General features: G+C 34.9%; 1 protein-coding gene and 1 pseudogene across 1 annotated transcript; one reads left to right on the top strand and one right to left on the bottom strand.

Annotated features, from left to right (window-relative positions):
* The first annotated feature begins 3,717 nt into the window (after positions 1-3,717).
* On the top strand, positions 3,718-4,671 carry LOC112794526 (ethylene-responsive transcription factor RAP2-12-like; annotated as a pseudogene).
* Positions 4,672-13,722: 9,051 nt separating this feature from the next.
* Positions 13,723-17,868, bottom strand: LOC112794525 (uncharacterized). Its single transcript, XM_025836522.1, has one exon. The coding sequence runs from the start codon at positions 17,866-17,868 to the stop codon at positions 13,723-13,725; it is 4,146 nt and encodes a 1,381-aa protein (XP_025692307.1).
* Between the last annotated feature and the right edge of the window lie 1,704 nt (positions 17,869-19,572).

Here is a 19,572-nt window from a genome sequence, read left to right as displayed (position 1 = left end):
AAAATGACTCTTTCTTCTGTAACAATTTAAATGACAGAGATAATATTCATTTTACGGGTAAGTTTTAGTTTAGTTTTTGAAGTTTTATTATTTTTATTTATTTTTTAAATTTTTTGAATATGACTCATGTTTGTCTTAAACGAAACGGTGATGTGAATAATCAAATATTATGGTGGTGACAATTCTGGAATATTCAAATAGTCCAAAAATAATATTTTAAGTGATTTTTTATTGAAATTTTGTTCTTAAAATAAATGATACAACGTTATTTTTGAATTATTTAGTTTTAACAAGATTTCTGACTATTTTTATCGCACTCCATTAATATTTGTGTGTCTCAAGATTGTCCAAAATTAATGTGAGTCATGTTTATAAAATTTGAAAATTAAATAAAAATAATTAAAATTTTAAAATTAAATTGAAGTTTGCATGCAAATTTAACAAACAAACTGAGTATTATCTCTTAAACAATATTTTTTTTATTTATAAAATATACGTTCTCTTTATTTAAATAACACTTTTTTTTCTATTTATAAATTATATATCTCCTTCATTTATAATATTAAAATAACATACGTTTTAATCTACTTAAACCAAAAGAATCAATAATTATTATAATTATTTCTGATTATGGAAAAAAAAATACCCGAACCCATTAATAAATACGACTGATGTGACAAACAAAAATGCTTATGTAGTGAGTTTCATTAAACTGATTGATATGTGTTAGAGAAATTTGTGTTGTTTTAGATTTGGCTTAATATTTGTTAGAGGATTATTTGTGTTGTTTTATTAGATTGAATATGTGATTAGGTCATGAGTGGTTAATGGCAGTGATTTGGGATCATCCGTCATTTTCTATAGGGATGATAAAATAGACTACATGTTTCATTTAGCTCTGTCAAAATAAAATATGTCTAAAATATTAGTCTATTCTTTTTTTTTTTTTTTGGATTAGCCGCCAACACACTTAACTCTTTTTTAATTGCAGAATTAATTAAAATTAATCTAATAATAATTCAAAAACAAATTAAAAATAATTAAATTACAACACATGTTTTCAATTTTTTAATTTTCAATCTTAATAGAATTGTTCATCATAATGTTATTAAATTATTACAGAATAAAATAATAACAATTTTCAATAAATAAAGAAAAAATACACAGAAAAAAATAATAAAAGAGATGTACTTTAAAATTCTAATTTTTAACTTTTGTATATATATTTTTGTAATTCTTATTTTTTTCTTAAAATAATTGCATTAGTATGTCATGTCCTGAATTAAAATTTATGGTTTTTGTGAAATATACTTGTCATTTTCATAAATTTAGTAGGCTAAAAGTCTCGGTCCAACCTATTTTTTTTGCCAATTTTATGAATCGGTTTGGCAGATTTGACTTGTTTTTTGATACTAATTTTTTGTATTTATTTTATGTTAGGAAAATTTTCTACTATTAATTCTCTCTGTATTCATTTCATGTTAGAAAAATTAAAATTTATAATTTAAAAATTTTAGAAAATTAGAGTTGACAGTAAAAAAATAGAATTTGTATTTAAAAAATTATAACATTGTCATATTAATTTGTATTAAAATTTATAATATAAAAAGTTAAAGACGGTAAAAATCTTGAAAAATAGTTTGTATATATATTTTTGTAATTTTCATTTTTTTTTAAATAATCGCGTTAGTTCGTCCATCCCCGTATTAAAATTTATGGTTTTTGCAAAACATACTTGACATGTTTTTTAAAATTTAGTGGACTAAAAATTTCGGTACAATCTACTTTTTTGGCTAATTTTATGAATTGGTTTGGTAAATTCGACTGATTTTTTATCATTAATTCTCTGTATTCATTTCATGTTAGAAAATTAAGATTCATAATTTAAAAATTTTAGAAAATTAGAGTTGACAGTAAAAAATTAAAATTTGTATTTAGAAAGTTATAACATTGTCATATCAATTTGTATTAAGATTTATAATATAAAATGTTAAAGATGGTAAAAATCTTAGAAAATAGTTTGTATATATATTTTCGTAATTCTCATCTTTTTTTTTTAAAATAATCGTGTTAGTTTGTCCTGTCCTATATTAAAACCTATGGTTTTTGCGAAACATGCTTGTCATTTTTTTTAATTTAATGGATTAAAAATCTTGGTACAATTTATATTTTTGGTCGATTTTGTGAATCAGTTTGGTAGATTCGACTAATTTTCTGCCATTAATTCTCTGTATTCATTTCATGTTAAAAAACTTAAGATTCATAATTTAAAAATTTTAGAAAATTAGGGTTGACATTGAAAAATTCAAGTTTGTATTTAGAAAGTTATAACATTGTCATATCAATTTGTATTAAGATTTATAATATAAAAAGTTAAAAATGGTAAAAATCTTAGAAAATAGTTTGTATATATATTTTTGTAATTTTCATCTTTTTTTCTTAAAATAATCGTGTTAGTTCATCCTGTCTTGTACTAAAATCTATGATTTTTGCGAAACATGCTTGTCATTTTTTTTAATTTAGTGGACGAAAAATTTTGATACAATCTATTTTTTTGGTCGATTTTGTGAATCAGTTTGGTAGATTCAACTGATTTTCTGCTATTAATTTTCTGTATTCATTTCATGTTAAGAAAATTACGATTCATAATTTAAAAATTTTAGAAAATTAGGATTGACATTAAAAAATTCAAAAAGTTATATCATTGTCATATCAATTTAACAAAGTCATGTCGATATTTTTTATTATCACATCAACCGTTTCCATTAACGAAGATGGTCATTTTTTTGTAGTAAATATTTTTGTTACAAATTTAAAGTATTTTAAAAATATTTTTATTATTAACAAAATTAGAGTTATTATCGATTTGATAATTCAAAAATATTTTTTAATTTGCTTTTATTATTATTTTTGGGGTTTTAAAAAATGGCTTGATGATTGGGTGAAAATTAAAGGTTAAAAAAGGGAATGTGCCGTTGTTCCGACGGAGAGAGTCTTGGTGATATCATTTTCTTTAGACATTCCTTCGGTCTTTTCCTGACATTCTTTGTCTCTTGAGGAAAAGAGAATCAGCCCTCTACGCATGTTTATTGTTACAAATACTATTGGAGAGCAACATACCAATACAAGTAAATAATTGCATAGTAATTAAGGAAAATAATAAAAGAGAAAACAAAATAAACAGACATTAATTTAATTTCTCTTTTAGTACATTAACGAAGTACGCGATAAAAAAAACTTGTAATCTCGTATTAACTGTTTAATTCTTCTCTTTTAGTTCATTTCAAACAAGTTCTTTTTATATTACTGTTAAAAAACAAATATATTTGGCCTTGAAATTTTATACCTATTCTTGATCTATAATTATTTTTTTGGTGATGTTACACATATAAGCATTTTTGTAGTTAAGTTTAACTAAGTTAATATAAGTCTAATAAAAAAATAGCACATAAAATTTTATACATAGCAAAAATTTTGTTAATATAGTATAAAAATTTTTGTACATAACATATAATTTTTTGCTGCGAATGTAATTTTTTGGTTGGATGATAAGTCGATGTTCTGAACATATGATCCTTCAAAAATTATTATGTTGTATATAAAAAAATTTAAGGTAAATACCAAATCAGTATCCGAAAAATTCTGATACTGATAAAATAGTATCTGATCTTTGTTATTGATAAAATTATTCCTCAAAAATTTTAAAATTTTACGAAAATGACCAATTGCCAATTGAATTACCTGGAGTTAAGGTTTAGAGGTGACGTGTCAGTTAACAATTATCATATACAAAATTTATCCACTTTTAATTTTTATAATAAAAAAAACTCCAATTTCAATTTTTTTAAAAACCCTAATCCTCTTTTTTCCCCTAAAACTCTCGTCTCTTTTTCTAAATCATCATCATTTTCTAAAACCCTAATCTCCTTTTTTTCTTCTTTTTCCTCTTAACGATGCTATTTTTGGGAATCAGATAGTGATTAACGAGGCTCTGGTTGTAGTTGTGGTGGTGGTGGTGATAGCGGCAGAGGGGGTGGGATCTTCTGCAGAGGCATCGCATGGAAGACCCTATGTTCTTGAGACAATGGTTCAGTTTGCGATTGGGAAGGCGTGTAAAGAGAGAAATCGGCGGCAGAGATTTGCGATCCAAGGAAAGGCGTTCGCGTTTGGCTTGGAACCTTCAACACCACCAAAAAAGCCACCAAGGCCTATGATAGAGAAGCTCGTAAGATTCGCAGAAAGAAAGCTAAAGTGAACTTTTCTAACGAGAATGACGAACACTCCATTCAACAATCTTATAATATTATTCCAAACCTTCCTCCTCCTCCCATTTGAAGATCGAGTAATCATCCTCCTCTGTATCAATATGGTGATGCCAATAACAAAAATAACAACAACATGAACAACCAGGTAAGGATTCTGAACCTCAACTTAGAGTTTGGTTACGATTCGAATTATGGAGGAGATATTGGTGTTGGTGGTGCCATCAACGCAGATCCATTTGTGAGTTGTATTGATGATAATTCTGAGTATGGATTTGGTTTTGATTTGATATCGGAGGTGGCAAATGGGTCAAGTGGTGATCACCAACATCAAAAAAAGAAGAAGAGCTACGAGGTGGAGAAGCTTTTGGACGAGCTAATGGCATATGAGAAAAAAAATAAGAAATGAAAAAGGGGTTGAGTCTTGAGAAGAAGAGGTTGATTATCAGAGAAGCATCTTTGGTTAGAAGAATAAGAAGAAGGAGGAAAGTAGAGGCAGCAACGAATGAAAATAAAGAGGATTTAATTAGGAAAGAAAATTGGTGGATGATGATGAGGAAGGGGAAGAGATGAGAGTTTCAGAAGAAAGGGGATTAGGACTTTTAAAAAATTAAATTGGAGTGTTTTTAAAATTATAAAAATTAAAAGTGATTAAATTTTGTAATTATTGTAATTGTTAACTGACACGTCACCTTTAAACCTTAACTCTAGGTAACTCAATTGATAGTTTTTGTCAAATTTTAAAATCTTTCGGGGATCATTTTGTCAATAACAAATATCAAGTACCATTTTATCAGCGTCAGAATCTTTCAAGTACCAATTTGGTATTTACCTCAAAAAATTTTCTATGTTGTATGTATATTGTTGATTGGGCGTCAATGTTTGTTAGATATATAATTCTTCAAAAATTTTGTACAGTGTACCAAAATTTATGTGTTGTGCACTAAATTTTATGTTATGCGCACTAAAATTATGTATTTTGTTGGTTGAGTGTTAATATTCTGTATATGTAGGGTATCAAAATTTCTATGCTCTAGTTTTCTGACATATATAGGAGAAAAAGAAGATAAAGAAAAAACGATGATGATGATGAAGGAGGATGCGAATGAAAAAAAGGAGAAAAAATCAAATAAAAGAAGACGTTGAAGAAGAACAAGAGAAGAAGATGATGACGATAACGATAATGACAATGTTGTTGAAGAAGAAGATAATGACAACGACAATAATAAAGAAGGAAAAAGAGGAGGAAGAAAAGGAAAAAGATGAAGAAGCAGCACCGATAATGCATTTATACATACGTTTGAAAAAGCACATTGTGACTTGATTGATTACTTGTTTAAGAAAATTTGGACATCTAATTTTATTGATTATATTTATGTTTTAACCAAATCTTGAAATCTAACTCTAATTTTAATTTAATCATCAACTAATTATTGATTAACCTATTTATATAATTTGGTAATTTAAGAGAGTAGGGCAACAAATTTCTAAAGAAAAAAAAAACGTATTATCATCATGTTGATCTTTAAGGTATTGTTTAGTTGATGTTCGCTTCTATTTAAAATATTGACACACTAACACATGTATATTATTTATTTTACGAGACACAAATTAAAGACAAATATTCTCATCCATTTATATCCATAAAAAATATGTATTTTGTATCTTTTAAAAAAATTAAAACACAAATATGTTGTTTAAAATATAAATTAAAATATATTTTTGGACAATTTTATCCTTACTAATTTTTTAAATTCCAAAATGACCATAAAACCCCATCATCGTATTTCTTCTCTTCTCCCTTCCTCCGTCTCTCTTCTGTTGCTTCTCAGTCTCAACTCCTCATCTCTCAAATTTGCTGCATTTCATCCTCCACTATCCCAAATTTGAAACACTTCGTATTTACTCACAAGATTGACGATTCTTTCTTTGGATTTGTCTTTCTCATTCGTGCACAATTGGCGTTGAACGCCCACAAAGGAATGATACCCCTAGCGCTTAACACTAGGAAGGGGGCAGCAACATGGGAGTTGAACGCCCAAACAAGTGAGGCCAGTCACATACTGATAGCAACCCTCCTAAGCAAGCTAGTAACCTCCCCTTCCAACACACATGGCACTCGGTCTTCATCAACCAAAGTTGATGAGTATAAGGCTAAAATGCCATTTTCTCAGAAGCTCCATCAAGAAAAAAAAGATAAATAATTTGCCTGCTTTGCGGATTATCTCAGAACACTAGAGATCAAGATCCCTTTTGTAGAGGCTCTTGAACATATACTTTCTTATGCTAAGTTCATGAAAGACATCTTAAGTTATAAGAAGGATTGGAGAGAGACAGAAACAGTCATCCTCATTGAAGAGTGCAATGCAATCATTCAAAATAGCTTACCAGAAAAATTTAAGGATCCTGGAAGCTTTATGATACCATGTACTCTAGGTGATGCTTGTACAAGGACAGCTCTATGTGACCTTGGAGCAATCATCAACCTAATACCTGCTTCATTAATAAAGAAGCTTTGCTTGACTGATGAAGTCAAACCAACCCGCATATGTCTTCAACTTGCTGATGGCTCTATTAAGATACCATCAAGCATAATTGAAGACATGATTGTTAGGGTTGGACCCTTTACTTTTTTCACTGACTTTGTGGTGTTGGACATGGAAGGACACAAGAGTGCGTCCCTTATCCTAGAGATACTCTTCCTAGTTACAGGACGAACTCTCATTGATGTTGAAAAAGGAGAAGTAATCCTGAGAGTTAATGAGAAAAAGTTCGTATTGAATGCTGTAAAAGCCATGCAGCATCAAGACACCCCAGAGGAATGCATGAGCATTGACCTCATTGATTCTCTAGTGGAAGAAGTAAACATGGTTGAGAGTCTCAGGGAAAGGCTGAATGACATCCTTACTGATGAACAGCCTGACTTGGAGGATCCTTTGGAAATTCCTAAGGAAAAAGAGAAGCCTCCAAAACTTGAGTTCAAGCCATTACCATCTTCCATGAAATATGCATTTATGGGAGATGGAGATACTTATCATGTAGTCATAAGCTCTGCTTTAGAGTCACAGGAAGAAGAAACACTAATCAAAGTGCTCAAAACACATAGGACCGCCCTTAGGTGGACTATAAGTGACCTTAAGGGCATTAACCCAGTCTGATGCATGCATAAAATCCTGTTGGAGGATAATGCCAAACCAGTGGTACAACCACAGAGGCGATTGAATCTGGCTATGAAGGAAGTAGTGTAGAACGAAGTCACTAAGCTCTGGGAGGCTGGAATCATTTATTCCATTTCTGACAGCTCCTGGGTGAGCTCTATCCAAGTTGTTCCCAAAAAGGGAGGCATGACAGTGGTTCATAATGAAAAGAATAAACTGATCCCTAAAAGGATAGTTACAGAGTAGCATATGTGCATTGACTATAGAAGACTCAATGACACCACCAGGAAGGATAATTTTCCTTTACCAATTATTGACCAAATACTAGAAAGACTAGCAGGGCATGCTTTTTATTGTTTTTTAGATGGATATTCCGAGTATAATCAAATAGTAGTGGATTCACAGGATCAAGAGAAGACGGAATTCACATGCCCATCTGGCGTGTTTGCCTACAGGCGAATGCCATTTGGCCTGTGCAATGCGCCTGCCACTTTTCAGAGATGTATGTTATCCATCTTCTCTGATATGGTAGAGAAGTTTCTTGAAGTGTTCATGGATGACTTCTCTATTTTTAGAGACTCATTTAACTCCTGTCTTGATCATCTGACCCTAATTCTGAAAAGATGTCAAGAGACAAACCTAGTTCTAAACTGGGAGAAATGCCACTTCATGGTAACTAAAGGCATTGTTCTCGGATATCAGATCTCAAATAAGGGGATAGAAGTAGATCAAACTAAAGTGGAAGTAATTGAGCAATTATTTCCTCCTACTAATATCAAAACAATAAAAAATTTCCTACGACATGCAAAAATTTACCTGCATCTCTTTTATCTTTGTTTTCGTTTCTAGTGTCGTTGATTGTCATCACAGATTTAATGCCGTCATTATTACAGGAACGAAGAAGGTTGTTCATTGCCTACCGTTGCACAAAGAATAAAGATCTTAATACGTCAATGCATGCTAACATATAATTTCTCACTTCTTTTACATGATTTGCAAATCCTTATCTTTGTTTTCTTTTTTAATTTTACCCCTCTATTAAATTTTGTTTAAATTTGTTATAAGATTTTGCAGATATAATTATTTTGATTCTTGGTTCTGTAATTTTTTTTTGAGAAAAAGGTTATTTTTGACATTGGTGGAAGAAAAAGATGAAATAATAAAATTGATAATGCTTCTTAACTGAGGGTAAAAAAAATTCTTATTCTTACCAAACACAATTTTTATTGTGTTTATATTCTTATGCCTATGTCTTTGTGTATCCCTTTTGTATGATAAACAAATGTAATCTAATTTATTATATGAATCAAATCCGAAAGAACCCTGATAGCTTACTAATATAATATATTGACATCCCAATACCAAAAAAATTTCTATTCCAAATCAAAATTAACAACAATTAGAATGTTGTTACATTAATCATATTAAATATATATTAAAATTAGTTATTAATATTTAATATATATTAAAAATAAATTAAATTATATATATATATATATTTAAATATAAATATATCATAACTAATATTTAGTGTGTACTTAGCATTTTTGCTGTTACACCAGTCATTTATGTACCATATTTCTAGCCAAACTAATTAGATTTCATTATAAAATGTGGGGAATCCCAGCATCAAAATTTTTAAAAATACAGTATAAAAAGTTAAAGACTGTAAAATTCTTGGAACTCAAAATAGCAAAATAAAGAAAGAGTTTTCTTTTTAGTTGCTTCCTAAAAAACATTATGGTAGTGGTACTATATACATACTGTCTCTTTTCACAATTCAACTTCTCATCATTATTACATCCAAAACATGGAAAAAAAAATAAAAATCATGAACGTCAACAGAATTAAAATACTACAAATAAATAAAAGTATCTCTATTTTTTCTCTGACATTTTTTTAATTAATTAACATCATTTTGCTTCTTAGAAAAAGAAGTTAACGCGTTCGTTATTTATTATCCTAAAAGAGTGTCGATAAATATTTTTGAAATGAATAGACTAACACGCAAATAATTAAATGCTCTAAAAATAGTATAGCACAGAAAAAAACTAAAACATAATAGTATAACACACTATTTCAGTCTCCTAAAGCAACTAAAAAGAAAAAAAAACATTTAAAAACACATGTATATGCGTAAAAATAATAACATAACAAATTTACGATAAGAAATATATTGTTTTTTTTGTGTACATTATTCACTTTTAATAATAAAAATAGTCAATAATTTTAAATCATAAAAATATATAAAAATAGTACAAATGTTAATACATTATTTTTTCAGTTTAAAATGATATATATGTGTTCTTACCAGGCTGGTCCGAGGTATAGGTCGCTCCTTCTGGTAAGGTCGGCAAGCTCCCGAGATACGTCCCGGACTTCGTCGGTAAGAGAGAGGTGGAGGTGGGTACCTGCAAAGGCACTCCGACGCTCAAGTCAATAGGTGAAAAATATATGAGGAGTCTTTTTTAGAAAGATTGCATACCTCTTTCGTTTCTGTCCTTTGCTTTTATATTTGTTCGGATTGGGATGACCGTTTTGTCTACGTTGTAACGTCTGAGGAGAGCATTAATCGCATGTCCGACGTTATGGAGATGAATGCTGATTATTGCGAATGTTCGGCCATTATTGTCGGTGCGTTACCGAGCTATAATTCGTAACCGATCTTACTGGTCATATCACAGCCCCCAAGCTTAGCCTGGCTTTGAGGAGACGGGTTGAGCTTTTTTGCCGGGTTATAGCTCGGTGTATGGAGCCCCCAGGTCAACGTGGCTCACTCAGTAGTATTTTTTGCTTCTTTTTATTTTTTAATTAGAGATTTCGAAATGTATTAGTGTAGGGCCTGTTTTTGTTGGGCCTTGTGCATAGTTATTATGATTTGGTTCAACTTCCCAAGTTGGTTCATAACCGTTCTAAGTGGGTGTTGATGTGTGGTTTGGATTAAATAATGGAACTGAAAAGTTCATTTAATTAGTGACTTGAAAGGAGAGTGGCTTTTCTGTTTTCCCGTTTAAGTTTGAAGCTTTCAGTTTTTCATAGAAGCATGAGTACTAGAGGTTAGTAAACCTTCTCCCACCTCTTTGTTTGTTAAATTTTTCTTGGGAATGGGTGATAAAAAGAAAAAGTTTTTACCTCAAATCGAAGGTTTTGAGGATTATAGTTGGGTTGACAGGGACGTGCACATTCGAGGCTCACTGTTTTCTGACGTTGAGAGTGTCAACAGGGTAAATCTGGGTAGGATAGCTAGGGCTGGGTTTCGGCTGGAACTGTTGCCATGCAACCGGTCGGATCGTGTTTTTCATAGAAGGAACGATTTTCAGAGTTTTTATATGTATAGCTGTGTTATGGAGGAGTTGCGAGTAAAGCTTCCCTTTACTAGTTTTGAATGTAGTGTTTTGAAACAACTGAACTGTGCGCCCTCCCAAGTACATCCTAATGGCTGGGCTTTTATTAGATGTTTCCAAGGTTTGATGGATTTCCTTGGAGTTAAGCCGGATTTAGAACTGTTTTTCTGTTTGTTTCAGGCTAAGGGGGTATGGAAAGGTGTATGGATTAATCTGAATAGTACGCCAGGTTTTTCGGTTTTTAAACTTTATAAATCTTCTTTTAAGGATTTCAAGGAAATGTATCTGAAAGTGAAATCCGTTGATGAAGAATTTCCTTTTTACATTGATGAAAATTTGGGGGAGAAATTTCCTATGTATTGGTGTTGCCATCCGCAACACATACTGGGCCCCGAGTTTATAAACGGTCAAAATGAGTGTATAATTTCATTTCTGCTAGAGATGGTTGAGAAAAGTGGTTTGATTTCTGTGTCTGATTTACTTCCTTGGGAGGAAGATAAGGGCTCTGTTATAGAATACTTTGGTAAGGTTTCGAAAAACTGTTTCTTAATGTTATGTGTTTTTGATTGCCTAGCTAAATAACTGTTTGGTGTTTTCAGCTGGTGCTTTTCCAGGGGTGACCGCATCCAGCTTAAGGTCTCGTTTTAAAGCAAAAAACTTTGAGGGTTCGTCGTCTAATCAGGATAAGGTTGATGGGGGTGCCGAGGTTAATCAGCCCCCACCGAGGAGGAAGGCAATTGTTTTTAAGAAAAGGAAGACAGAGTCAACTTTGTCGGGAGATATGCAGGATAAGGGTGAAAATGTTCGGCTGGATGATTTATCGAGCTTTTTGACGAAGCAGCAGAGGCTACACGTATTTGAAGAGGAAGGTGAGAGCTCGTCTGTGTGGAGCCAAAAGTTTCCATTTAATATTGTTGCTGATGAAGTCGTTCAGACTGTGACGGACGTTAGGCGAGTAGAGGAGGTTGGGGATATAGGTGTTGATCAGTTTTTACAGGTATCGGTTGTTCTTGTTTTTGTTGTTGTTTTTTTTTTTTTTTTACTGAATCTTGATCTGTGGGTACTAGGTGTTGGGGTTTCGGCTAGCTTCCATTGGTCGCAGCCAAGAGAAAAAACATAGGAAGTCGGTTGGTGAGGTTTCGCAAGTTTCTGAATTGAAGGAACAACTTTTGTTGAAAGAAACGAGCATAGTTGAGTTGAAGAAAAAGCTGTCTGAGGTCGAGAATGAACTGAAGGTCCAAAAAGAGTGTTATGAGGAGATTTCTGGTCTGCTGAAGAAAAAGGAAAATGATTTGTCGAGTTTGAGTACTCAGGTGATTGAGGTATCGGCGAAGATGAAAGATCTTGAGAGTCGTAGGGAAGGAGATGTGCTGGATGCTTTTGCTGAGGGTTTTCAACGGGCTGTTAATCAGGCGAGGTTTTTGTGTCCGGAAGAAGACTTTTCCGCCATGGATCCCGGTAAAGTAATTCGGGATGGTAATCTTGTTGATGATGAAGAGGAAGAAGGCGGTGACAATAACTGATATTTTATTTTTAGAAAAGAAAAATTTTTTGTTTTGAATTGAGGATCTGGTTTTATTATGACTGAGCAGAAATATTTTGTATCTAAGTATTTATCTGTCAGAAAACTGTTTTGATTGGGGTTTGTTTGCTTTCCCCACCGTGTATTTTGTTGCCTTCTGATGGCTTTAATGACAGTTTAGATTATTGCATTTGCGCATTCGTATAGTAATAATGCGACTTTTGGATGTAATCTGTTTCTCCTTTAAAGGAGTGTAATTTGGTCTGGAGTAAGACCCATTCGGGGAATGAGTGATCAGTTTTATTAAAGTGAAATGTAAATTACAATGTATTAACAGCAGTACCTGTGAAATGTATAATTTTTTCAAGGTAAGCCAGCCTCGTTAAAACCTCCACGAGCAAAAACCCTTTGGGAAAAATTCTCGTGGTAGGAAAAAGAGTACTGGCCTGCTGATTTACTTAACTGTAGTATCGCTTCAGGGAGCCGACGTTCCATGTGCTAGGAAGTTGAGTGCCATTAATGTCTTCTAACTTGTACGCCCCTCTGCCGAGGACTTCAGATATTTTGTAGGGACCATCCCATGTTGCGGCGAGTTTCCCATGAGAAGGAGGTCGGCGGGCTTGTTCGGTTTTTCTGAGTACCAAGTCACCAGTGTTAAAGGTCCTCGGTCTCACCTTCTGTCCATATCGTCGGCTGAGTTGTTGTTGCAGTGCTCGGTGTCGAATGGCTGCTGTTTCTCGTATTTCCTCAATTAGATCGAGTTCTGCTTGCCGAGCTTGGTCATGCTCTTTAGCTATCGTCCGCATTGAGCCATGTGAGACTTCTATGGGGATCATGGCTTCAGATCCGTATACCAAACGGAATGGGCTTTCTTTTGTTGTTGAATGAGCGGTAGTATTATATGCCCATAACACTTCTGGTACGAGCTCGGCCCATAATCCTTTTGCGTCGTCCAGCTTTTTCTTTAAAGCTTGGAGAATAACCTTATTGGCGGCTTCTGCTAATCCGTTTGACTGTGGATGTTCGACTGAAGAAAAATGCTGTTTTATTTTAAGATTCTGCAAAAAAGCTTTAAAACTTTGGTCGATAAATTGACGGCCATTGTCAGTTATAATATTACTCGGTATGCCAAATTTGCATATTATGTTTTTCCAAACGAAGCTTATCATTTGTGCGGATGTGATTTTTGCCAAAGGCTGTGCTTCAATCCATTTGGAAAAGTAATCAATTGCCACTACCAAGTATTTTACCTGTCTTGGAGCAGTGGGGAAAGGTCCTAGAATATCGATTCCCCATTTTTCGAATGGCCAGCTTACCGTCGAATGGTGAAGATGCTCTGCCGGTAGATGAATGATCGGCGAATGCCGCTGACAATTGTCACATGTTCTGACCTTGTGTTTGCTATCTTCCCATATGGTCGGCCAGTAGAAACCGGCTCAGAGGATTTTCTGTGATAGGCTTCGAGCTCCAGAGTGTATTCCACAGATTCCCTCGTGTGCTTCTGATAGTACAAGTTCGGCATCTGCCCTGTTCAAACATTTGAGTAGAGGTCGAGAGTATCCTCGCCTGTACAGGTTATCATTTAACAGTGTATAATAGGAAGCCTGTCTTCTAAATTTTCCCTTATTGTCAATGTAGTTCGGAATTGCTCCCGAGCGGAGGTATTGAATGTAAGGTTGTTGCCAATTTTCTTTATCAACAATGTTTAGAACGTTATGTGTATCAATGCTCGGCTTATCTAGTGTTGACTGTAGGAGGGTAGTGGTGTATGTCTGTGTAGTTGCTAATTTTGACAGAATATCTGCTCTATGGTTTTGTTCCCTAGGAATATGAATGATGTCTATTGTTGAAAAATGTTGTAACAGTTGATGAACAATATCCAAGTACTTTAATAAGATCGGGTCTTTTGTTTGAAAAGTGTGGTTTACTTGCTGGACAATTAATAATGAATCACAGTAAACTCTTAAACTATCAATATGTAGATCGGTTGCTAACCTGAGCCCTGCGATGAGGGCTTCATATTCGGATTGGTTGTTGCTGGCCTTGAATGAGAATCTGAGGGAGTGTTCGAGCACTATCCCGTCCGAATTTTCGAGCAGTATTCCAGCGCCCGCGCCTTGAGGGTTGGAAGCCCCGTCTACAAATAAGGTCCAGGTTGGACTTGATGTGTCTGAGCATGGTTCTGTAAGCTCGGCGATAAAGTCTACGAGGTATTGGGACTTGACCGACCCTCGTGGCTGGTATTGAATGTCAAATTCTGACAACTCGATAGCCCACTTAATTAGTCTTCCTGCTAATTCGGGTTTTGAAAGAACTTGTCGCAAAGGTTGTCCTGTTCTGACGATGATTGTGTGACTTTGGAAATATGGTCGGAGGCGTCTTGATGAGAACACTAAAGCTAAGGCGAGCTTTTCCAACCTTGGGTAGCGAAGCTCGGCGTTTTGTAAGGCCTTGCTGACAAAATAGACTGGCTGTTGGTTCCGATCTGTTTCTGTTACAAGTACAGAACTGATAGCATTGTCAGTGATAGATAAGTATAAGTATAATGGCTCGCCGGGTGTTGGCTTTTGTAAGACAGGGGGTTTTGAAAGAAACTCCTTTAATTTCTGGAAGGCCAGCTCACAGTCCTGGTTCCATTGAAAATGCTTTGCATTCTTTTTTAAACATTGAAAGAAATTTGACGATTTAGGTGCTAAGCATGGTAAAAATCTGGATAAAGCGGCTAGTCGTCCTGTTAGCCGTTGGACCTCTTTTACTGTGGATGGGCTTTGCATGGTGAGTATTGCTTGACATTTTTCTGGATTTGCTTCAATTCCTCGGCTTGTGAGGATGAATCCGAGGAATTTTCCTCCCTGCACTCCGAAGGCGCATTTTTCTGGATTTAGCCTCATGTTGTATCGCCGGATCTGTCCGAAGATTTCAGCTAGGTCTTGGATATGAGAGTCGCCGAGCTTTGTTTTGGCGACCATATCATCAACATAAACTTCTATATTTCGGCCGATTTGCTGCTGGAAAATCTTGTTCATTAGCCGTTGATATGTGGCTCCTGCATTCTTTAGACCAAAAGGCATGACATTATAACAATAATTTCCGTTTTCAGTTATGAAAGCCGTTTTTTCCTGGTCCATTTTGTGCATAAGAATCTGGTTGTAGACAGAGTATGCGTCCATAAAGCTTAAAGTACCATAGCCACAAGAGTTATCAACCAGTGTATCAATACAAGGGAGAGGGTAAGCATCTTTTGGGCATGCTTTATTTAAATCAGTGAAATCGACGCACATGCGCCACTTACCATTGTTTTTTCTTACCATAACCACATTAGCGAGCCATGTTGTAAATCGGATTTCTCTGATGAAGTTTGCATGAATGAGCTTTTGTACCTCGGCTATTGATGCTTGTCGCTTTTCGGTGCCGAGGTTTCTTTTTTTCTGGGAGATCGGCCTAGCTGCTGGATTCAGTGCCAATTTATGTGTTATAATAGAAGGGTCTATTCCTGGCATGTCAGCGGAGGTCCATGCGAATAAGTCGGCATTCTCCTGCAGGAAGCTTGTCAGACTTTTCGTATCTTCTGGAGTCATGGAAGTACCTACAAAAGTAAATTTTAGTGGATCGTCTTTTAAAACGATTTTTGTCAACTCCTCGTTCGGCATAGGCCGGTCCTGAAAGTCGGCCCGTGGGTCAAGCTCGGATATTATTATCTGTTCCGACTTTATAGTGTTGACATGTGATTGTCCGACTTTTTTGGGTGGCTTTAGGCTTGTGTTGTAGCATTGTCTCGCCTCCTGGAGATCTCCGTGGACTGTAGCTATGACATTGTCCTGCACAGGGAACTTAACACAGAGGTGAACAGTGGAAACAATTGCGGCGAATTTGTTTAAAAATGGTCTGCCTAATATAACGTTGTATGGGCTAAAACAGTCGACCACAAGATACTGGACATCTTGTGTATTGTGCAACGGTTGCTCACCGAGTGTGGTTTGTAACCACACTGATCCGAGTACAGGAACTCGTTCCCCTGAAAATCCAACCAGGTCTCCCATGTATGGCTGCAGAATGTTGTTACTCAGCTTCATCTTTTCAAAGGTGGTGAAAAATAGAACATCTGCACTGCTTCCTGGGTCGAGTAAAACTTTCTTCACTATCAGGTCCCCCAGCTGAATTGAAATGACAACAGGGTCGTCTAGATTGGCGTCGGCACCGTTGAAGTCGGTTGGTCTGAAGGTTACTTCTGAAATGGTCGTCGGTGGCCGAGGATCGCTTGGGGCATCCGTAATTGCTAGCATAGCCCTGTAAGTACGCTTTCTGGCTGAGCTTGTGTGTCCTCCTCCAGCATAGCCTCCTGAGATACAGTTTATTACCTCTCTAGGTTGTGCCGGTGCTTTGTCCTTTCCTTTTGAGGAGGTGCCAGCTGCTGATGCATCTGGTGTGGGGCTAGTATTTTTCTGTATCTGCCCTGCAATAAATTTATCGAGATGTCCTTGTCTTGCTAGCCGTTCGAGGAGATCTTTGGCGATGACACATTCGTCGGTGGTGTGTCCGTGTTTCTGGTGAAAGGTGCAATACTTTGATCTGTCGACGCCCTTTGACTCGGGGTAATTGCCAGCTTTGCGAGGAGGCTTGATTAGTTTGGAGTTTAATATCTCCTTTATGATATCATCCCTTTTTGTATTGAATTTGGTGTATGAGTCATATCGTGGAACCGGCTTAAATGCTTTTCTGCTATCCCGAGGTTTATCGTCGTCCTTATTCGTTGCCGATCTTTCCGTTTTCCTTGCTTGTCTGAGTTCCTCAACGTCGATCTGCCCCTTGGCCTTTTCACGAAATTCGGCTAAGGTTTTTGGTTTGGTTACTGCAATAGTTTCCTGGAATTTGCCAGGGCGAAGGCCGCTTTTTATGGCGTGCAAATGAACTTCTGGATGGAGGTCGGGAATTCTCATGGCGACCTTTGTAAAGCGGGTGATATAGTCCTTCAGACTTTCTTGTGCTCCCTGTTTTATGGTCGTCAAGTAATCAGAATCGTGGAGATATATCGCGGATGCTGCAAAATGATCCTCAAATTGGGCGGCCAGCTCCTGAAAACGAGATATCGAATCTGCAGGCAAAGAACAGAACCAGTCAAGTGCAGGACCGTCTAAAAAAGATGGAAAACATCGACAAAGAATTGGGTCAGATGCACCGTTAACGATCATGATAGATCGGAACTTCTTGACGTGCTGTTTTGGGTCACCCAACCCGTCGTATGGGGTTAAAGTCGTCGGCAGAGTGAATTGTCGGGGGAGTTGGAAGTTCATTATATCTGCTGTGAATGCCCCTGCCGAGTTGTCGGGTTGTTCTTCTTCGTTATCGGGTTGGGTTTCATCATGGCGCGGATTTCCTTCATTGTCGCTCTGCGGCGTCTCTGAGACATGAGTTCGTTCGTTGTTTTCATGATCGTGATTTTGATGCTCTAGCCGAGCTTGTTCTAATTGTGCGATTTGGTTTTGCATTCTCTGGTTTTCCTCTGCCATTCGCTGATTTGCTTGTTGGAGTTCAGTCACCATCCTCAGAAGTTCGGATGGAGTTGGCGGGGGAACGTTAGCCATGGAAGTGTATGTAATTTTTGGGGCCTGCTACGAATGATATTTTTAGAATCTTTTTGGGCCCCACGGTGGGCGCCAATGTTCTTACCAGGCTGGTCCGAGGTATAGGTCGCTCTTTCTGGTAAGGTCGGCAAGCTCCCGAGATACGTCCCGGACTTCGTCGGTAAGAGAGAGGTGGAGGTGGGTACCTGCAAAGGCACTCCGACGCTCAAGTCAATAGGTGAAAAATATACGAGGAGTCTTTTTTAGAAAGATTGCATACCTCTTTCGTTTCTGGCCTTTGCTTTTATATTTGTTCGGATTGGGATGACCGTTTTGTCTACGTTGTAATGTCTGAGGAGAGCATTAATCGCATGTCCGACGTTATGGAGATGAATGCTGATTATTGCGAATGTTCGGCCATTATTGTCGGTGCGTTACCGAGCTATAATTCGTAACCGATCTTACTGGTCATATCAATATGTATTGTTAAAATTTAAATAATATTTTTTATTATTTAATATTTTTAATTTAAAAACTAAAAAAATTACTAAAGTATAAAAAAATATAATTTATTTTAACAATATTTATATAATGATCATAGTCATTATAATTACATATACGTTAACAGAGTCTATCATCTAGAACTGCTTGCCAACCACACTAAGGTAGTAGTCTATCTTTAGTGTTACTAGAAGGCCGAAATTTCTTAAATACAGTAATGTGAAAAGTTGCCGGCCTAAAAGAAAAAAAACTAAAGAGTGATGTAGCTGTTAAGAAAAAGTGTTAAAAAAGGTAGCAGGTTAAGAAAGAGTGTCAAAAATTTATATGTAATTATTTTTATTAGATAATTTGACGTGTTTGATAAAACTGTTATTTAAAAATTTTTAACTAATAATTTCACATAAACATAATTGTATAAAAATTTTCACCTTATTAAAAATATGAATGATATAAGTAACATTGAATGTCCCACAAAAAACAACACAAAGGTCGGCCCGATTTTCCGTCCCTTTAACCATTTTTTTCTTGAAAACTCAAATGCCATGAGCAAATAAAGTCTCTTCAATCCAAAATCCCGACACTATTACGAAAGGCCCTCATATTCCGGCCAACATTCACAATTCACATGCACCATGATCAATCCGGCATTGCCACGTGGATATGTAGATATGCTTTGCATGTCTGATTTTCTTCTCGAGCTTACACCTCTTTGTGTGAGAAGTTGTCATTATTGCTGTTTTTATGTGTGTAAATAAACGTTTCGAAAATTGAAAAATAGTGTGGTTAGTATGACCATCATCTATCTCATGCATGAAAACTTTCGCACGCAGATAGTTTTAGAATGGCTGAAGTGAACTCCTAATTTTTTTCTATAATCATCTTTGATATTTAGATTATTTTTTTATTAATAGTAGATTTAGATTTATTTATAATTTCTTTTAGTTAGAACGCAATATTTTAAAATTATTAAAAAATTAATTTTTTTCATTTTAAAAATAATATTTTTTTTAATATTTATTGAGTTATAATACTTTATATATTATGTACTCTTTATGTACTCTAATTAAAAAATTATAACAAATAAATTATATTTATTATTAATAAAAAAATAATCTTAAGTAACAATCCTTATTAGTAGGCTTAGCTCATACAAATAAATGGGATAATTTTTTCCTTCTCCAGGAATAATATGTATATTTTTAGAAGTATTATACACCAATGTTT

This window comes from Arachis hypogaea, chromosome 4 (genome assembly GCF_003086295.3).
Source record: "Arachis hypogaea cultivar Tifrunner chromosome 4, arahy.Tifrunner.gnm2.J5K5, whole genome shotgun sequence".
Taxonomy (NCBI): Eukaryota; Viridiplantae; Streptophyta; class Magnoliopsida; order Fabales; family Fabaceae; genus Arachis; species Arachis hypogaea.
This window is presented reverse-complemented; position numbering and strand designations above follow the sequence as displayed.